The sequence below is a fragment of the Callithrix jacchus genome, chromosome 8 (genome assembly GCF_049354715.1).
Source record: "Callithrix jacchus isolate 240 chromosome 8, calJac240_pri, whole genome shotgun sequence".
Lineage (NCBI taxonomy): Eukaryota > Metazoa > Chordata > Mammalia > Primates > Cebidae > Callithrix > Callithrix jacchus.
The window spans coordinates 111,386,432-111,406,393 of NC_133509.1; the positions used below are offsets into that span (position 1 = coordinate 111,386,432).

Genomic DNA, 19,962 nt, shown 5'->3' on the forward strand with positions numbered 1-19,962 from the left:
TTTTGTATTTTTTTAGTAGAGATGGGGATTCCACCATGTTGACCAGGCTGGTCTTGAACTCCTGACCTCAAGTGATCCACCTGCCTCATCCTTCCAAAGTGATGGATTACAGACGTGAGCCACCGCGCCCAGCCCACAGTTACTTTGATTTCCACTTAACCCCTCTCATAGTACCTGGCAGGTAGGAGGTTCTCAGTGTGTCCAAATACAACACAATCCCCAAAGTCATCTCCCATTTCCCAGGGAGGACAAACCGAAGAAGTTGGGCCAGGTTGCTATGTGTGAACTTTAAGGGATTTAGGTAAAATAGTCAAATGTCTGCTTAAAATAATATATTATTTAGTTACGCTTGCATATTTTGGATTACCTTATGGGAGACAACATATTATTTTTGGAAAGTTGTTTTCTACACATACTTTGTGAAGGAAAGTTTATCAAATGAATCTTTGATACAAGTGCCTTTATCTGCTTTCTCTAGAGCCACTCTTTTAGTCATTTAACATGGTGTTTCAAGGTGCTGCCTTCATTTTCATCAGTTAATTGAAATTTTATGAGAAAGTATGTGCTGCTATCCCTAAAATTTTATTTTAAGCCATAAGTATATGTCCTATGCCATTAGGGGAGTTCTTTATTTGTGTTGATTTATGATCAAGGTATCTACAATGTAGCAGGTACATACTGATTTTGACACCCAACACTTGTAAGATCATTTTCCTGGGAATAACTAAATATGTGTTTAATTTCTTTCCTCCCAGGCCAGGCGTGGTGGCTCATACCTGTAATCCCAGCGCTTTGGGAGGCTGAGGCAGGAGGATCACTTGAGGCCAAAAGTTGGAGGCCAGTTGGCCAACCTGGCAAAACCCCGTCTCTACTAAAAATACAAAAATTAGCTGAGCATGGTGGTGCATGCTTGTAATCCCAGCTACTTGGGAGGCTGAGGCACAAGAATTGTTTGAAGCTGGGAGGCAGAAGTTGCAGTGAGCTTGAGATCACACACTGCACTCCAGCCTGGGTGATGGAGTGAGACTTTGTTAGCGATTCAGTCAGGCGAGTAGCATTGATTGAGGTCTTTTTAGGGCCCTGTGTCTTCCCAAATTGTAGATTGTTGTTCAGTATAAAGTCATTGACTTAATAGCACCTCTATTGTGAGACCTTATAAAGACTCAAAGCAAAAGCAACTTTCTCTTTTTTTTTCTTGAGACAAGATCTTGCTCTGTTGCCCAGGCTCAGCACAGAGACAGGATCATGGCTTACTGCAGCCTCAAATTCCTGGGCTCCTGCCTGTCTTCTGAGGAGCTTGAATTATAGGCATGCACCACCATGCCCAGCTAATTTATATTTTAAAAAAAATTTGTAGAGACAGGGTCTCTCTATGTTGCCTAGACCAGTCTCGAACTTTTGGGCTCAAGAAGTCCTCCCAACATCTTTTCCCAAAGGGCCAGGATTATAGGTGTGAGCCAGGGCTCCCCGCTGCAACTTCCTTTTTTCTAAAGGACAATACTGGGAAAACTCCTGCCCTGCATTTGAGCTAATGGCGTAGCTGTTCAGTTCTCTGGTGAATATTTCTTGAACACCAATCGTTGTGCTGAGAGCTGCGGCTACAGCAATGGCCCCACCCTAGCGGGCTTGCATTGCAGGGGGGAAAGTAGACAATAAATGTGATAAATAATGAAGCATGCTGACAGACTGAGACAGGTGTTAGGAAGGAGAAAAAGCAATGCTGAGACCAGAGAGTGATTGAGAAAGGGCGATCTCATTTAGACGGAAGATTAGGGAAGGCCGCGCTGATAAGGTGACTTTTGAAGTAAGCCGAAGCCCATCAAGGAATCCTGCGTCCAGCATTTCAGGCAGGGGAAGAAGCCAGTGTGTTTCAGGACAGCGTGGGGGCCAATATGGCTAGTGTCAGTGAGTAAAGGCAAAGTGGAAGGGGCTGGAGGGGACGGGCAAAGTCTAGGGGCCGTGGTGAGTGGTGCGCTTGGATGTTTTTCTAGGTAGAGCAGCAGCCTTTGACTAACATACGATATGTGGCCATGGGGGCCTGTGGAGTGAGGTAAAGCCAGGCTGTACTCCTTGAGTTCCCAGGTAGATGGCCAACTTCACACAAGTCACTGGAAGTCCTTTGAGCCACTCCTGGGTCTCTAACTTAAAACAAGGAACAAGTAAGAAAGGCCTGGCACAGTGCTTCTGCCTTTCACCTGGGGCCCAGATGCAGGCTTGGAAGGAAACTCCCCTAGGAGTGGGGAAGGGGGATGAGTGATGGGTTGTTCCACCTTGAATTGTCTCCAGGTCTTTTGTCCTGGAGAATGCAGCTGGCAGATCCTGGATCCCGGGAGACACAAGACAGAGGTGCAGAGATGTGGGCAGGAGTGGGCGTGAGTTAGGAGCCAGGTGCTGGTCCCAGTCACTCGCCAGCTGGCTGACCTTGGGCAAGCAAGGACAGAGTTCTGCTGGCCCCAGTTTCCTCATCTACACAAAAAGAGTCCATTAAACCCACAAAATGTTAGCTATCTGCAGGGCACTGACGAATGACAGAACACATCACAATTCCTCTTTGGAGACACAGTCAGCGTGCAAGTCAGAATGTGGTCGGCTTGTGACTTAGGCGACACATGCAGTCCAGAGAAGGTTCATACCTTCTGGAGGGCAGGGAGGGCTTCCTGGAGGAAGGGACACTTTCTCAGGAGCAGAAGGTAAACATGCTTGGCAGCAAGAGAGGAGGGAGCTCAGTAGTGGATGATGGGCTGGAAAAACAGCATGGGACCGGATTGCACCAGGCTTCACAGGTCGTGGTAAGGAAGAGTAAGTGAGGGTTATTTAACTAGGCTTAGAATCTCGGCTTCACAATCTCTTAGTTTTATCACCTTGGGCAAGCGACTTAGCTTTTCTAAGCCTTAATGTCCATATCGGTAAAATGTGGCTAATAAATTGTTCCTGCCCTGAGAGTGTTGTTGCAAAAACGAAATGAGACATGCCTGTGAGGTGTGTAACTGTGAGTTCCTGGCACATGAAGTAAATAGTATTTGTTTTCTTGTTTATGCTTGGCAACGGGAAGTCGTTGAAGGCTTCTGAGCAGGGAATTAATCAGATCTCCATTCAGCAAGATCATTTTGGCAACAATTGGAACGATGATGTGGAAGCAGGAGAGGCGAGGAAGCTATTTTATTTATTATTATTTTTTTGTGTCACCCACGCTGGAGTGCAGTGGTGCAATCTCGGTTCACTGCAACCTCTGCCTCTTGGGATCAAGTGATTCTCCTCCCTCAGCCTCCCCAGTAGCTGCGATTACAGGTGTGTACTATCACACCCAGCTAAATTTTTTTTGTATCTTTAGTAGAGATAGGCAGGGTGGTGGGGGGGTTGGGTTTCACCATGTTGGCCAGGCTGGTCTTGAACTCCTGACCTTGTGATCTGTCCACCGTGACCTCTCATAGTGTTGGGATTACAGGTGTGAGCCTGCAGAAAGCAATTTTAACAGTGCAGTTTGGGGTCATCCAAACCAAGATGGGGCAAAAGGGCTAAAAGTTAGGCTTAAGGAACTTTCAAAAGTGGATTCAGGCTGGGCACAGTGGCTCATGCTTGTAATCCCAGCCCTTTGAGAGGCTAAGGCAGGCAGATCACTTGAGGTCAGGAGTTTGAGACCAGCCTGATCAACATGGTGAAACCCCGTCTATACTAAAAATAAAAAATTACCCGGGCATCAGGGTTTGTGCCTATAATCCCAGCTACTCAGGAGGCTGAGGCTGGAGAATTGCTGGAACCTGGGAAGCACAGGTTGTAGTAAGCCGAGATTGCACCATTGCACTCCAGCCTGGGCAACAGAGCAAGACTCTTCAAAAAAACAAAAACAAAACAAAACAAAAAACCAGTGGATTCAGTATCAATTCAGTATTAGAAGGATAGTAACTGGATTGTGGACACCGTGGGAAGGAGGACTCTTCAGTTTCTAATTTAGGATACTAGGGAGATGGCAAAGCCATTGGGGGAAAACTTAAATACCCAGAAGGAAGAATTTCATCTGCTGGGGTAGTGGGGGTGGGAAGGAGCGTGAGATAACGGATAAAGTTTTAAGTTTGATCAGTTCGCAGAGACCCTGGAGAGTTTGGAATTACAGCCCAGAAGCAAAATCTTGAGTGGGGTTTTGAATCTTAGGAGATCCTCTAGGGCTGTGGTTCTCAAAAAAAAGTGTGGCCCTCGGGCCAGCAGCAAAGGCTACGCCTGGGAGCTTGTTAGAAATGCAAATTGTGGGCCCCACCCTAGACCTACTGAATCTGAGACTGGGGGCGAGGCCCAGCAATCTGATTTAACTAGCCTTTCAGGTGAGCTTCATCCAAGCTCAAATCTGAGAACAGGTCTTCTCTTTAGGAGAAGGGTTGAGGGACCCCGCTGAATAGAAGGAGATAAGCGGGGCCTTGAAAGGAAATTGAGGAGTGCCGCATTCCATCAGTTCTAAGAGGTACATTTTCTCTAAGGAACATTTCTGAATTGGGCTGCCTGCCACAATTACTGTTGACCAGGTGACAGCTGTTCCGTGTTTGTCACTGCCCTCACATGCACATCAAAAGTTGAAGAAAAGGGGCCAGTAGTCTGAGACAGCAGTGGACACTTTTCTTCTTTTTTTTTGAGACGGAGTCTCGCTCTGTCACCAGGCTGGAATGCAATGGTGCGATCTTGGCTCACTGCAACCTTGGCCTCCCGGGTTCAAGTGATTCTCCTGCCTCAGCCTCCCAAGTAGCTAAGACCACAGGTGCCTGCCACTGTGCCCGACTAAGTTTTGTATTTTTAGTAGGGATCTAAAATCTCTTGATCTTCTGATCTGCCGATCTCAGCCTCCCAAAGTGCTGGGATTACAGGTGTGTGCCACTGCGCCCCACAATAGTGGACACTTTCTTACAAAACCCTTGACAGTAGAGAGGATGAGACTGTGAAAACCATGAAAACAGTGACTTTGATCAAAAATAATTTGGAAGAGTTAGATTCTGAGATGTTTTTGCAATATGTTAACCAATTTGTTTTTCTTGTATTTTCTCTTATATATGTGTAAGAAGGCTATGGGATGAAATCAAATCTAAAAAACTTTATTTTTTTTTTTTGAGACTGGGTCTCACTCTGTAGCCCAGGCTAAAGTGCAGTGGCACAATCTCAGCTCACTGCAGCCTTGACCTCCCGGACTCAAGTGATCCTCCCACCTCAGCCTCTAGAGTAGCTGGGCCCACAGGAGCATGCCACCACACTTGGCTAATTTTTCATATTTTTGGTAGAGATGGGGTTTCACCATGTTGTCCAGGCTGGTCTTGAACACCTGGCCTCAAATGATCTGCCATCCTTGGCCTCCCAAAGTGCTGGGATAGCAGGCATGAGCCACCGTGCCTAGCCTAATTGGTGGATTCTTTTTTCTTGACTGGTATGTAAAATAATGGTGCATCTTACCACTGAAAGCATCTTAGTTCATTACAAACCAGGCTACTAAAAATAAAAAAGCAAGCACCCCAGAGCTGCTGAAATACATATAGAAGTGGTCAGAGATGTTGCAAGTGTCCCTGTAGAGAGAAGGGAGATGGTATCTAACAAAATAGTCTAAGGGGGGCAATGGGTGTCTGCTGCTTCAGGAAGGACAAGGAAGAGAAGGACCAAGAAGAGACAACTGCATTTGGTAACAGAAAGGTCACTGTTGTGGAATTCTAGAATTCTCCGGGTGGGGCCTGTTGCTTTTGATTCATTTGCATTCATTATCTATTCAACAGATATTAATCAGGTACCAGGATTAAGATACTGTACTTGAGATACAGAAATGAAAAACATAATAATCTCCACTCTTAATAAACACATAGTTTATAAGGGAGGACCGCAGGTACAATCCTGATTATGAAACACTAAGCTAGCTGCTTTCAGTGTGGGGATGGGGTGGTGGGAAGAAACAACGTTAGCCTCTCTGGGGCAGAAGGGAAGGAAGTGTCACCAAGGAGGCCATGTGAGAGCCAAGGCTCCAGGGATGTGAAGGAGCTGGCCAGGAGCACCAAATGAGGATTTTCAGGTAGAAGGAGGCGTAGGAGGACTGGGGGCTCCATGAGATCCATGAACTATATTTACAGGCAGTTCAGGTCTGCTGGAGCCTACAGACTGGAAGCTTCGGCGTGAGGGGATTAGGGTGAACAAGCTGGAGATGGGCAGATCATAAAGGGCGTGGTAGGCTTTGCCCTGGAGTTTAGATTTTGTTCTCTGCTCATGGGGAAACAGTTGGAAGATACCTTAAATTTGTACTTTAAATATATTTCTAACTCTTTTCAAAATAAGGTATGCAAATAGTTTAAAAAGTATAAAAGAAACATAAATTTTAGGCTAGGCACAGTGGCTCATGCCTGTAATCCCAGCACTTTGGGAGGCCGAGGCGGGTGGATCACCTGAGGTCAGGAGTTCCAGACCAGCCTGGCCAACATGGTGAAACTCTGTCTCTAATAAAAATACAAAAATTAGCTACATGTGGTGGCGGGCCCCTGTAATCCCAGCTACTTGAGAGGCTGAGACAGGAGAATCGCTTGAACTCGGGAGGCAGAAACTGCAGTGAGCCAAGACTGTGCCACTGTCCTCTAGCCTGGGTGACAGAGTGAGACTCTGTCTCAAAAAGTAAGTTTTATAATGAAGGGTCACAGCCACTGGCCAGACCCATTTTCCTCCCACTCCAATCCAGAGTTAACCATTAAAAAAAAAATTTCTATCATATGCTAATGTTATGATTTTACAGCCATATTTGCTGACAGAAGTTTTTACCTTCTTTCCTGACTTTCTGTTATAGAAGATGAGTGAGCTGCAAAGACACAACCCATCCCAACACACATACACGATCATCCCACTGCCCCAACAGTTATATCACAAAATTGTCTAGTGCCTTCACACTAGATTCATGTCTTGTCTTGGTACAGAATTTCGCTTGAAAATGATTGTCCCCCAGAATTTGGACACCTGCCAGTTCCTTCTTGACATGTCCTTGACTTTCCTTGTGGGTTGTAATCCCTGTTTTCTGGATCCTACCTCTTCCTTTTTTTGGTTCACTTCTTCTTTGGGGGAAGCACATAGCTCATGGGTGTCCTCAGAAGGTGCAGGAGAGGTAAAATCAGGGATACCTTGTATGTGTGGCAATGCCTCTATTCCATCCTGCAACCTTCACACTAGATTCATGTCTTGTCTTGGTACAGAATTTCGCTTGTAAATGATTGTCCCCCAGAATTTGGACACCATTGCTTCATTGTCTTCTAGCTCCTGATGTTGCTGTATCTTGAGTCTTCAATGCCTGGCACTTTCTGAGGTTCTGTGGCTAGCTTTATTTCTTATCCGGATCCCTTGCTTTAGTTACCTAGGTTTCTACTTCCCTCATTCTCTGAGACAGTTCTCACTCCTGTTCTCCAGTTACTGGACTTTTGGGATATTGTGTAGACAGGTGTGCTCCATGTGCTGTGATGAGCCAGAGAACCCATACACTTGTCTGGGAGAGTTATTAGCCGACCTCCAGGGGGCAGTGTGGAGGACAGATTGGAAAGGGAAGTGGAGACAGGCTAGAGCATGACAGTGGTCACAGAGTGATGAGTGTAGAACTAGGACTCTGGCGGGAGGGAGAGAGGGAGGGAGGTATCAGGAAGTAGGATGAAAGGATCTTAGGGGTAGATATGAAAAATCCAGGAGGCCCCTTCGTTTCTGACAGGTGGCAGGTGACTAGTCATCCCTTTGATGAGACAAGGGATACAGTAAGAGGAACAGACTGAGCGAGGATGGGGTCTGTTTGAGAAAGGTGAGGAGCAGAGGGGGCCTCCAGGTAGACACACCTTATAGCCAGGCAGATGACTATAAGGACATGAGCACTGGCTGCAGATTATTGCCAATTGCGTGATAGTGGAAGCCAGTGGCATGGATGAGATCATCCAGCTCATGGGTGAGGGGGAAGATCAGGAGAGCAGAGGACCCTGGACAACACAGAGATGAAAGGGATGGACCTGTCTCCAGGAGTGAGGAAATAAGGAATGGAACCGAGTGACCATCATCCCAGTACCCCTCCCACTTTTTTTTTTAGATGGAGTCTCGCTCTGTCACCCAGGCTGGAGTGTAGTGGAGCGATCTTGGCTCACTGCAACCTCCACCTCCTGGGTTCAAGCAATTCTGCCTCAGCCTCCCAAGTAGCTAGGACTACAGGCATGTGCCACCATGCCTGGCTAATTTTTGTATTTTTAGAAGAGACAGGGTTTCACCATATTGTCCAGGCTGGTCTCAAACTCCTGACCACATGATTCACCTGCCTCGGTCTCCCAAAGGTCTGGGATTACAGGTGTGAGCCACTGCGCCCAGCCCCACCCCAGCCCCTTCACACCAGCTGCATACAGTGGTGCCACTTGAGCTCTGTCATTGACCAGCAGCCTCTGAGCCCACAGGTCCCTGAGAGCTGTTTGTCTGAGCTTAGCAACCCCCTCCCTGAGCCTGGAACAGGGCTGCCCTGCTCCCTGCAGCTGTTCAAGAGCAGCTGATGGGGATGCCCCTGGGATTTCCTTCTCTCAGGAAAGTGCAGTGTCTAAGAGAGCTGTTGGTGGTGACTACCCCTTTACCTTAAGGTCACCGAGAAGTCCAGGTCAGGTCCTGCAAGTACCTCCCTCCTTTATGCACGGACACCATCCACTCTGAGGCCTGGGGACGTGAGACAGATCTTAATGTTCTCAAGTATCCGAGTTGGTAGCTAACCGCGGGTCTGACACCTAGAAAAGACTTACCCTGGAACCCTCTGGCTGTATCTTCCCTGTAAGACAATCTTGTACAACCTGCAGCCCAGGATGGCTTTGAATGCGGCCCCACACAAATTCCTAAACTTTCTTGTAACAGGATGAGAATTTTTTGCATTTTTTTTTTTTTTTTTTTTTTTAGCTCATCAGCTATTGTTAATGTATTTTATGTGTGACCCAAGACAATTCTTCTTCCAATGTGGCCCTGGGAAGCCAAAAGATTGGGCACTCCTGCTGTAAGATCTGCCTGAATATAAAAATAAGCAGAGCAGCCACGGTGGCCTGCTTGCCAGTGCCTGAACTTCGCTAAGACATTCATATACTTTCTGTCACTGAATCCAAGGAACTTTTATTTTTTGTTATTTATTTTTGAGACGGAGTCTCACTCTGTCACCTAGGCTGTAGTGCAATGGCATGATCTGGGCTCACTGTAACCTCTGCCTCCTGGGTTCAAGTGATTCTCCTGCCTCAGCCTCCTGAGTAGCTGGGATTATAGGCATGCGCCACCATGCCTGGCTAATTTTTTCTTTTTATTGTTATTTTTTTAGAGATGGGGTCTTGCTATGTTGCCCAGGCTGGAGTACAGTGGCTATTCACAGGCATGATCCCACTACTGATCAGCACGGGAGTTTTGACCTGCTCTGTTTCCAACCTGGGCCGGTTCACCCCTCCTTAGGCAACCTGGTGGTCCCCTACTCCTGGGAGGTCACCATATTGATGCCAAACTTAGTGTGGGCACCCAATCGGCATAGCGCACTGTAGCCCAGAACTCCTGGACTCAAGCAGTCCTCCCACCTCAGCCTCCTGAGTAGCGGGACTACAGGCATGCACCACCGTGCCAGGCTAAATTTTTCTACTTTTAATAGGGATGGGGTTTCACCATGTTGGCCAGGCTGGTCTGGAACTCCTGACCTCAAGTGATCCTCCTGCCTCGGCCACCCAAAGTGATGGGATTACGTGCATGAGCCACTGCACCTGGCCTGAATCTGGAGAACTTTTAGATAGGAACTTTATGAGATGGGAACTGTACCCATTTTACAGATGAGGAAACTGAGGCTCAGAGATGTTAGGTGATGTGTCCAAAGTGGAGTCTGCACCTGTCTCTACAGAATACACTCCCAGATTTGAACCTGGAATCTAACCATTGGCTATGTCCCTGTCCTGAGAGAACTCGTCCCCAAAACTGCCACACCTCAGCTGTACGTGTGCATGTCACCAATGTCCTCTCCCTGTTCCTGCATGCTCCTAGGCCCGCCTCAAGAGACCACAGGAATTCTGATGAATTAATCTCATCACTTTATTGAGGAGGCACTTAAAAAAATTACAGAGTAAGGCTGCCAGCTTGGCTTTGCTGGCAGCCAGCCGCTGGGACCATAAAACAAATTGAAAGGAACCAAAATAAATAAATAATTAGGTCTCACTCTGTCTGATACACACACACTTGCAGAACGGCCCCTAAAGGGTGAAGAGCCTGGCTGGGACTTGCCATTAGCACTTGGTCCTCTTGTCCTGGGACAGTACCAGTACCAGCTCCACACACATACGTCGTGACCCTCTTGCTCTGAGCAGCAGCCAGTAGCCTATCCTTCCCCAAAAGGTGACAGGTTAGCTGAGGAGCTGACAGCAAGGCATGGGAAACTTGCTGGTGCGAGCCTGCTATTGCAGGCAGCATGAGCTGTGAAGCCCATGGCGGGCCCTGTGAACTCCTTGCAGTGGCTCAGAGCAGGCTGGAGCTGACAGGCTGAGTCCCAGTCCTTGCTGTCCCATACCCTGGATTCTGCTCCCCGCCCCCCCCTTTTTTTTTGAGATGGTGTCTTGCTCTGTTGCCCAGGCTGGAGTGCAGTGGTGCAATCTCTGATCATTACAACCTCCGCCTCCTGGGTTCAAGTGATCCTTCTGCCTCAGCCTCCTGAGCAGCTGGGATAACAGTTTTGTATTTTTAATAGAGACAGAGTTTCACCATGTTGGCCAGGCTGGTCTTGAACTCCTGACCTCAGGAAATGGATGAGGTCTTTGGAAGAGCAGCCAGATCTTCCAAAGTGCTGGGATTATAGGCGTGAGCCAGTGCTGGGATTACAGGCATGTGCCACTGTGCCCTGCCCCTCTGCTCATCTCAACTGTAAGATAGAGAAAAATTTGTTTACCTCCCGGGTTGCTGGGAACAAGAAAGCCTCAGGATCTGTAAAGCAGAACCGTGGCTGCTCCCAAACAAACATTCCTGGTTTATGTGCATTGAGTGGCTGGGTGGGTACAGGGCCCAATCCTCCAGCGCCTTCTAAGCCAAGATAAAGGCTTGGATGAATTAGTTTTTAGATGTGTTTTCCTCCCTTCTGTTTGTCTTTTGAATTTTAGTGGTCTTATGTGAATATTAAAATTATTTCCCAAGAAGCCATCCAAGTCAGAATGCTCTAAGACATGGTTAGAGCTAGATAAAAGTGAGGAGAGGTACACAGAATCTTCATCCCTTCCCCTCCCCATCCCCTCCCGTCCCTCCAGCACAGAGCACAACTTCCAGCCCCTCCCTGCTAGAAATGGGATGGGGAGAAAGGTGGTGCCAGCTGGACTTGAGAGAGGGGGGGAGAGGGTAGAAGGGGGGGAGAGAGAGAGAGGGAGGGAGGGGGAGGAAGGGGGAGAGATAAAAGGGGAGAGGGAGGGAGGGAGGGAGAGGGAGGAATGGGGGAGGGGGGAGAGAGGAAGGGGGAAGAGAGAAAAGGAGGGGGGAGAGGGAAGAAGTAGGGGGAGAGAGAAAGGGAGGGGGAGAGGGAGGAAGTGGGGGGAGAGAGAGAGGGAGGAAGTGGGGGGGAGAGAGAGAGAGGGAGGGAGAGAGGGAGGGAGGGAGGGAGGGAGGGAGGGAGGGAGGATAGCCAGTCCTCACCTGTGGATTTCTGAGGGGCTCTGGAAATCAGTTTTCCTCACTGGTACAAAGGCATGAGATTACCCATGGAGCCATTGGGAGTACTCAGTACAGTTAGGCACTGAGTAATTTTGCTACTTCAAAGCACTTTGTTAATGGTAGAACATGGTTCATGCTTGTTTCTAGAAAATTCAGTAGAAAAAATTTCCATCCATGTCCCATGTGGGGAGGTGGTGGCACAGGGAAGCCCAAGGCCACTTTCCTCCCCTACTGCCCACCAGGTGACCTCAGCTGCTGGGTCAGCAACAGGCGCCTGTCCTTGGGGGCAACACTTCCCATTTCTCCATGCCCCTTGTGAGATGCAGGGTGGGACAGGAGCTCCGTGTGGCCTTGGGTAACTTGCTTCAGCTCCCAGAGCCTCAGTTTATTGGTCTGTGAAATGGGACACTGATGTGCCTTCAGAGGCTGTTGTGAGGACTGAGGGAGCTGGTGCCAGTTATGCACACAGTAGGTGCACAATAAATCTTAGCTGCTATTCTCTGAAGTGGGTAGGGTTGGGTGTGCAGGATGCAGATAGGCAGGCCTCCAGCTCCTCCCTGCTCCCTCAAGAGGTGGGAACGAGCTGCATTCTAGTTCAGAGATTCTGTTCTGTGAAACCCCGGGCTCAAGCTGACCTTGGTGACTTTGGGACAGGAGCTGAAGACATAATAACAAAGCTGAACTGTGGTGTGCTGTTCTTCATTTGTACCTTCCAGTTGCATTTCTTTACCTCTTCCACCAGCCCTCCCCCGACTGCCATTCCCTCCATCGCCAGGCACATCCTAGGTGCTCAAAGTGTATTCGTTAGTAAGAGTCAGCTGGTCACAGTACCCAGGGCAGACGCCTGTATTAGAAAGGCAGCCACAGCCTCTCCTGACTGGACTGTCAACCCTCCCAGGAAGAACCTGGGAGGTCAGTTTAAACTAAATAAGACCTCTGTGTTCACACTGCATAGAAACACCTGGAAAACTCAGATTTCTCATCTGTAAAATGGGAGTAGTGTTAGTACCTATTTTCTCTTTCATGGAATTGCCACTGGGAAGGACTCTGTAGATCAGTCACTCACTGCCTTCTACCTGTCCGTCTCTATATGGTGGGGGCTGTGCTAAGTGCTACTCGGCACTGGGGAGCAGCCCAGTGGGGTCTTGGCTTTGTGGGGCCTATAGCTTAAAGGAGCAGGGTTTGGAATTATGGTAGCCATTTTTTTTTTTTTTAAATGGAGTCCCGCTCTGTCGCCCAGGCTGGAGTGTAGTGGAGCGATCTCGGCTTACTGCAACCTCCACCTCCCGGGTTCAAGCAATTCTCCTGTCTCAGCCTCCTGAGTAGCTGGGATTGCAGGTGCATGCCACCACACCTGGCTAATGTTTTTGTATTTGTAGTAGATACAGGGTTTCACCATATTGGTCAGGCCGGTCTCAAACTCCTGACCTCAGGTTATCCACCTGTGTCAGCCTCCCAAAGTGCTGGAATAACAGGCATGAACCACCGCGTCCAGCTTGTTAGCCATTCTTATAACCCATGAAAGGAGTGGCCTGAGCACTTCATCCCAGATTCCCTCTGCTGAATGAACTGTGCTTATAAAATGACCCCCTCATGTTGAATAGTGTTTAAAGCAGTTGTCCATAGGTGGTCTTGATTAATCCTTCATTTAGTAGATTATCCCACTGTTTTGAAGATGAGGAAATTTCACCTTGGTGAAAGGAAAGTATATCCTCAAGGTCAGCAAAGCCAGGTGGCCTGGACCTCTCCAGTGGGATGCAGAACATGGGCCTTAATCCTGGTGGACACAGAGTTTCCAAGAGGCTCTTCCTGCACACGGGGGTTCCCAGGCTGGAGGCTGGAGGAGCCGGTGGTGCTGGCAATGGTGATGGAGGTCAGCACAGGGGGCGTTCTCCTGGAGTAAAATGCCAGCTCAGTGAGTTTCAATGTCCCCTGCCAGGGTGGCTTCGACACTGTGGATGGCCCCATCCTCTGGAAAGTGTTTCCCCAAGTGGTTGCATGGTCCACGCAGACCTGCGACCTGGAGTCTCCACATGGAAGAGAGTTCGACACCTTCCAACAAGCACCTCACAGCACCTGCTTTGAGAATGATGCCGGGTGGGAGCCTCGGGGTGGGGGGAGTGGTAGCTCTGGCTTTGAATAAATTAAAATCCCCGTCCATCCAGCCCTTCGAGGGCAGGTGGGGGCCCTGGGCGCCAGCACCCAGAAACCTGTCTGTGTCTGGTTGCAGGGAACATCGAGTACAGCTGCCCGGCCACCAACGAGTGCGAGATCACCAAACGGAGGCGCAAGTCCTGCCAGGCCTGCCGCTTCATGAAATGCCTCAAAGTGGGGATGCTGAAGGAAGGTAAGAGGCCCCACCAAGGTGGGCTTTGCTGGGGAGTTTTCATCCCCTGTGAGACAACCACAAGCTGTGGACCTGCGTCCCAGTCGGTGCCTGTCTCCTCCCACAACCTGCCAGCCCACTTCCAGCCATGGCGCCCGCATGGCTCTCCTCCTTTAGGGAGGTGGGAATTTGAATTTCTCCATTAAGGATGCTTCAGAACCCCTGACTCCACCTGGGCCGCAGACAGTTGGCCTGGTGCTCTGGGAAGGCCCTCCTTTGGGTGCAAACCCCCTCTGCACCCTAGGAGGGTGTCATATCCCCAGCACCCTGAGGGCTTCGGGGTGAAAAGGACAGACACATTAGCTGGGAATGGTAAATAATATTCCCTTCACCTGTGGAGAACGGCATTTGTTTTCTGGCGGGTGGACGGGACATGGCTCTCGCCTTGGGAATGCTGCTCCATTCCTTGTTCCCTCTCTTCCTATCCTCTCCCTTGCCTCTCCTTTATCTCCCTGTGTCCTCTGTCTCTAGAGCTGTGCTGTCTGATATGACAGCCACAAGCCACACGTGACTCCTGAGCACTGGTCCAAACTGACAGGTGTGCCGAGTGTAAAACACACGCCCGCTGTAGAGACTTCATAGGACCATAAAAAGCAGTGCAAAGTCTGGTGGTGATAATTTTAAAAACTTGATTGTGGCTGGATATGGTGCCTCATGCCTGTAATCCCAGCACTTTGGGAGGCCAAGGTGCGTGGATCACGTGAGGTCGGGAATTTGAGATCAGCCTGACCAACATGCAGAAACCCCATCTCTACTAAAAATTCAAAATTAGCTGGGCATGGTGGCACATGCCTATAATCCCAGCTACTCAGGAGGCTGAGGCAGGAGAATCACTTGAACCGGGGAGGCAGAGGTTGCTGTGATCTGGGATTGCGCCATTGCACTCCAGCCTGGGCAGTGAGTGAAACTCCATCTCAAAAACAAACAAAAAACTTGACTGCATGCAGAAAGGCGAATCTTCTGGACATGTTGAATTAAATAAAATGTATTGTGAAATTAACATCACATACTTCTTTTCATCTTGTTTAATGTGGCTACTAGAAAATTTGAAATGACACGTGGCTCTCATTATTGGGACAACTGCTCCAGGTCTCCTCCTCTTCCTTACCTTCTCTATTGATTTACTCCATTTTTTAATATTAAAATATTATAAATAGAGACAAAGTCTTGCTATGTTGTTCAGGTTGGTCTCAAACTCCTAGGTTCAGGCAGTCCCACACCTCAGCCTCCTGAAGTGCTGGGATTACAGGCGCACACCACCACAACTCGGCTAACTTTCTGTATTTTTAGTAGAGATGGGGTTTAGTGTGTTGGCCAGACTGGTCTTGAACTCCTCCTGGCCTTGTGATCTACCTGCCTCGGCCTCCGAAAGTGCTGGGATTACAGGCTTGAGCCACTGCACCTAGCCTGACCTCCTATTCTGACATCCAGAGAGAAAGTTGGATGTGAGAACAGCAGGTCAAGCAGGGGGCCGAGAACTACTTGGTGGCAGCATGCAGCCTCCTCCCTGCCTACTTGACAGCATTCAGGGCACTTAGAGCAGCCAGAAGCCTTACTGTTTTCTACATAGCCTGGAATTTCACAGTTGACAAAATGTGGCCCTGCAGGAGTTGGGGTGAGATGACTCCCACCCTCAGTCACACATTGATTTGAGGGAAGCTGGGCCCAGAGGCTGGAACCTCCCTTGCCCTGTTCAGTGCCCCCCATGGCACAGGGCAGGGATGAGAGAGGGCGAGAGGGGACCACTGCTCAATTCCTGGACCATCTTGTAAACACTGAACAGAGTCTCGTTATGGCCTACACAGTGCTTGGAAGACAGGAGGGCACTTTCTAGTGGCTTCCCAGAAAGCAGGGGATGCTGAGGAGGTGCACTGATGGCAGGGAAGGAGGTGGCCGGGCCCACAGTTGACTGGTGGCTGCTCAGATATCCAGACTTGCACTTGTCAAAGAACCGAGGTAGAGGCTGTGTGCCCCAGGATGATGGTATGGGGGTGCTGGAAAGACAGGGGCATGAGACCCCCACTGCCTCAAGCGGGGAGGACGTGCATGGGGAGCCTTGGTGTTGACACTCTGCCCCCCTCCCCCACTGCAGATAGCCCTTTGGTGGATGGCCTTTACCTAGGGTGGCAGCTGGGGCCTCCCAGGCAGACATGCTGAGCCTGAAAAGGCCCTTTAAGGAGCTGTGCCTGAAGGGGGAAGGGACAGCCACTGGAATGCTTCCTCCCCTGCTCCCCACCAGTGCCGACAGGTCCAGATCCAAGAGGGCGGAGATGACACAAAGGCTCCCGAGACAAAGCAGAGAGCCTTGGTTAGTTTCTGTCCCCCACAGGGCCTTGGCGAGATCCTGGGATCTGAAGCTCTGGGGGGCCCACCCCCTGAGCAGGAGCACGCCTCCTTCAACAGCCTGGGCTCCTGCCAGGCAGGGGGGTTCTTGGCAGCTGTCCAGCTTGGCTTTTGTTTGAGTGTCCCTCCTGGCTCTGCAGGCAAGGCCCCCCCGACCCAGACCAGCGTGGGCTCCTCACCCACCTCAGACTCTGATGGGACTCTAAAAGGCAAACTTCACCTTCCCCAGGCTGCTCCTCCTTTGTAGGGTCCCTCTGTGGGCCCCTGTTGCTGGGGGAGGGGTGGCAGGGGGCCAGGGGCTTGGGGGTGGCTGAGGAGGGAGAGATGTGGGTACCTCCGCCCTCTCCGCCCCCCTCGCCTGCGCGTCTGAACACCACCTTCCCCTCTATCCAGACATACTCTCCTTGTGTTTTATGATTTTTCCTTACTTAGGTAGAATAATCAGAGATTTTTTTTCCCAATTTGGGGGCCCAGCAACAGCCACAGAAGAGATCAGACTTGGGGCTTCCTCTGGCTCTCCCTCTCCCTTATGGCTGCAGCCAGCTCAGGGATCTAAGCTTTTTAGATTCCTCACATGGTTGGGGACAGATTCCATGGCCACCTCCCTGTGCCTTTCTCCCAGGGACATCCAGAGCAGACCATAAAAAGCAGGAGATGTCCAAAGGCTTATCTCGATTTAAGCAAACCCATTATATAAAAATCTGTCTTTTCACAGAAAAAAGTAATTTTTCTCTTTTGAAAATTGAATACAAAATCTGGATTCGGAGTTGGTGGCCTGTGTTCTGCCCCTGGTTGTTAGGTATTTTTGTTGTGTAATTTTATTCCTCACACCCACATGCTTCAATTTCTTCACTGTAAAGTGGGGATGTGGATACCTGCTCTCCGTCACCAGGTAAAAGTGGGGATCTGGGACAGATGGGACAGCTCCTCTTGGCAGAATCCACTGTGGGATTACTTTGCAACGACAGCTCCCTGGGTGCATTAAAATACTCTAGTGTTTGATTCAGGCTGGGCACAGTGGCTCATGCCCGTAATCCCAGCACTTGGGGAGGCCAAGGTGGGCAGATCACCTGAGGTCAGGAGTTCAAGACCAGCCTGGCCAACATAGCAAAACCCCATCTCTACTAAAAATACAAAAATTAGCTGGGCATGATGGCACACTCATGTAATCCCAGCTACTCGGGAGACCGAGGCAGGAGCATTACTTGAACCTGGGAAGCAGAGGTTGCATTGAGCTGAGATTACACCACTGCACTCCAGCCTTGGCAACAAAGCAAGACTGTCTCAAAAAAAAAAAAAAAATTATGGTGTTTGATTCAAAGACACCCTCATTTACACTCAGCTTTTCATCAGTCTGCCCCTTGTATTTGGGGAGGCAGACTAGTGTCTGGCCACCCTGATTTTCTTCCTGGATTTGTTGGCGGGAATCTTAAAAGGCAGCCTTGTCTTGGGCTGGTCCCCACTGTGGGTTCTAGAATTAGGATGGGCAGTTCCTCTGGTAGTCAGCCTTTGCAGTCTGCCTAGGGTGTGGACTGACTCTACCGCTAATCCAGAAGAGCCCTGGAAAACCACTTGCTGCATTTCCTAGGGTGTTCCCCAAGTCCTCGGTACAGCTCTGGGATTTCAGCAATTCTCTCTAGACAGCCTGTCCCTCCCAACTTCACCTCCTCCTCACCTCACCTCACCCCCTTGTGCCACCAGCCTCCCAAGTCCGCTCCATTTCTCCTCTGCTCAGCCCCTGTCTGCCTTTCCCCAAGTGTTTTCTAAAAGATATTTGATTTCAGTGAAAGCTGGGCTGACATCCATGCAATATGCTCTCACTTGCTTTGTGCTTGTTGGGAAGGTGGAGGGCTCCTCCAGGGATTCTGGGTAATTGTGTTAGTGGCCAGCTCATGTCAGGAAATTAAAAGGAGACCCTGATCACATTCCCACTGCATGGGATGTAATGGCCTTGTATTTATAGAGTATTCTGCCTCTAGCCCATGCCAGAAATACCACCTTTCTGGCTCTGTGAATGAAGAAAGAGAATGAGAGATGATTTGCCTTTAAACATTCTTTTTCTTTTCCAAAATATATTAGTGTTGTGAAACAAACCAACTCTCTACCACTTTACTTATTTATTTGTTTATTTATTTTCCCTGAGACGGAGTCTTGCTCTGTCACTTAGGTGAGAGTGCAGCTCACTGCAATTTCTGCCTCCCAGTTTCAAGCAAATCTCCTGCCTTAGCCTCCTGAGTAGCTGGGATTTCAATCATGTGCCACCACGCCCAGCTAATTTTTTTTCGTATTTTTGGTGGAGGACTTCATTCCTATAATATCTTCTCTGCTTTCAACATCATCGAATTCTCCCTCACAACTGGATCATTTTCATTAGCACACAAGCATACTTCTGTTCTCCCATTATGAAAACAAAATTAAATCATTTTTAGCTTTTTTCTTTTTTTTATTTGAGATGGTCTCACTCTGTCACCCAGGCTGGAGTGCAATGGCGCGATCTCAGCTCACTGCAACCTCTGCCACCCGGGTTCAAGCGATTTTCCTGCCTCAGCCTCCCGAGTAGCTAGGCTTACCGGCGCCCACCACCATGCCCAGCTAATTTTTATATTTTTAGTAGAGACAGGGTTTCGCTATGTTGGCTAGGCTGGTCTCAAACTCCTGACCTCATGATCCCCCCATCTCGGCCTCCCAAAGTGATGGGATTACAGGTGTGAGCCACTGTGCCTGCCCTATCTTTTAACTTTTAAAAAATATTTTAAAATTATTTTTACATTAAAAAAATAGGGTTTCCCTATGTTGCCCAGTCTGGTCTCGAACTCTGGTGCTCAAACAACTACTCACCTCGGCCTCTCGAAATGCTGAGATTACAGGCATTAGTCACCACGCCCTGCCAAAAATTAAATTAAATTAAAAAATCCACAACTGTATTTTGACCCCTCATCTTCATCCAGGTATTGCTACCTGATCCTACTCTTTCTGAACAAAACCTCCAAAAGCAATTGACAGCACTTGCTGTCTTCATTTTCCTATCCCATTCACTCCTTTCTTTAAAATGTAAACATGGAATAGATCCAGAAATATAATATAGTATATTAGGTAGTATAAGGTTAGGCTGCTTTTTTTTTTTTTTTTTTTGGAGACAAATTCTTGCTCTGTCACTCAGGCTTGAGTGCGATGGCACAATCTTGGCTCATCGCAACCTCTGCCTCCTGGGTTCAAGCAATTTTCCTATCTTAGCCTCCTGAGTAGCTGCGATCACAGGTGTGTGCCACCACACCTGGCTAATTTTTTATCTTTTTAGTAGAGATGGGGTTTGCCCATGTTGGCCACTCTGGTCTTGAACTTCTGACCTCAGGTGATCCGCCTTCCAAAGTGTTGGGATTACAGGCATGAGCCACCACTCCAGGCCAGTCTAGGCTTCTATAAGAAAGAGATTCCTTTTTTCCCCTCCACAAAACAATACAACCCCCCAAACCACCCAGAAGCCTAAGCAGGGTAGCAGTTTCATTCCCACTCATTTCTTACATAATAGTCCAAAGGTCACAGGCGATCCAGGACTGGCTGGCAGCTCTACCAGGCTTAGCATG

General features: G+C 48.9%; 1 protein-coding gene across 3 annotated transcripts in view; it reads left to right on the top strand.

The window, feature by feature from the left end:
* Positions 1-19,962, top strand: part of ESRRB (estrogen related receptor beta) — a 194,769-nt gene that overhangs the window by 141,407 nt on the left and 33,400 nt on the right. For all 3 annotated transcript variants that reach the window (XM_009006371.5, XM_035261123.3, XM_054240229.2), the window contains exon 3: positions 13,880-13,996. In XM_009006371.5, the coding sequence (XP_009004619.1) occupies positions 13,880-13,996 (117 nt within the window). The remainder of the gene's footprint in view (positions 1-13,879; positions 13,997-19,962) is intronic.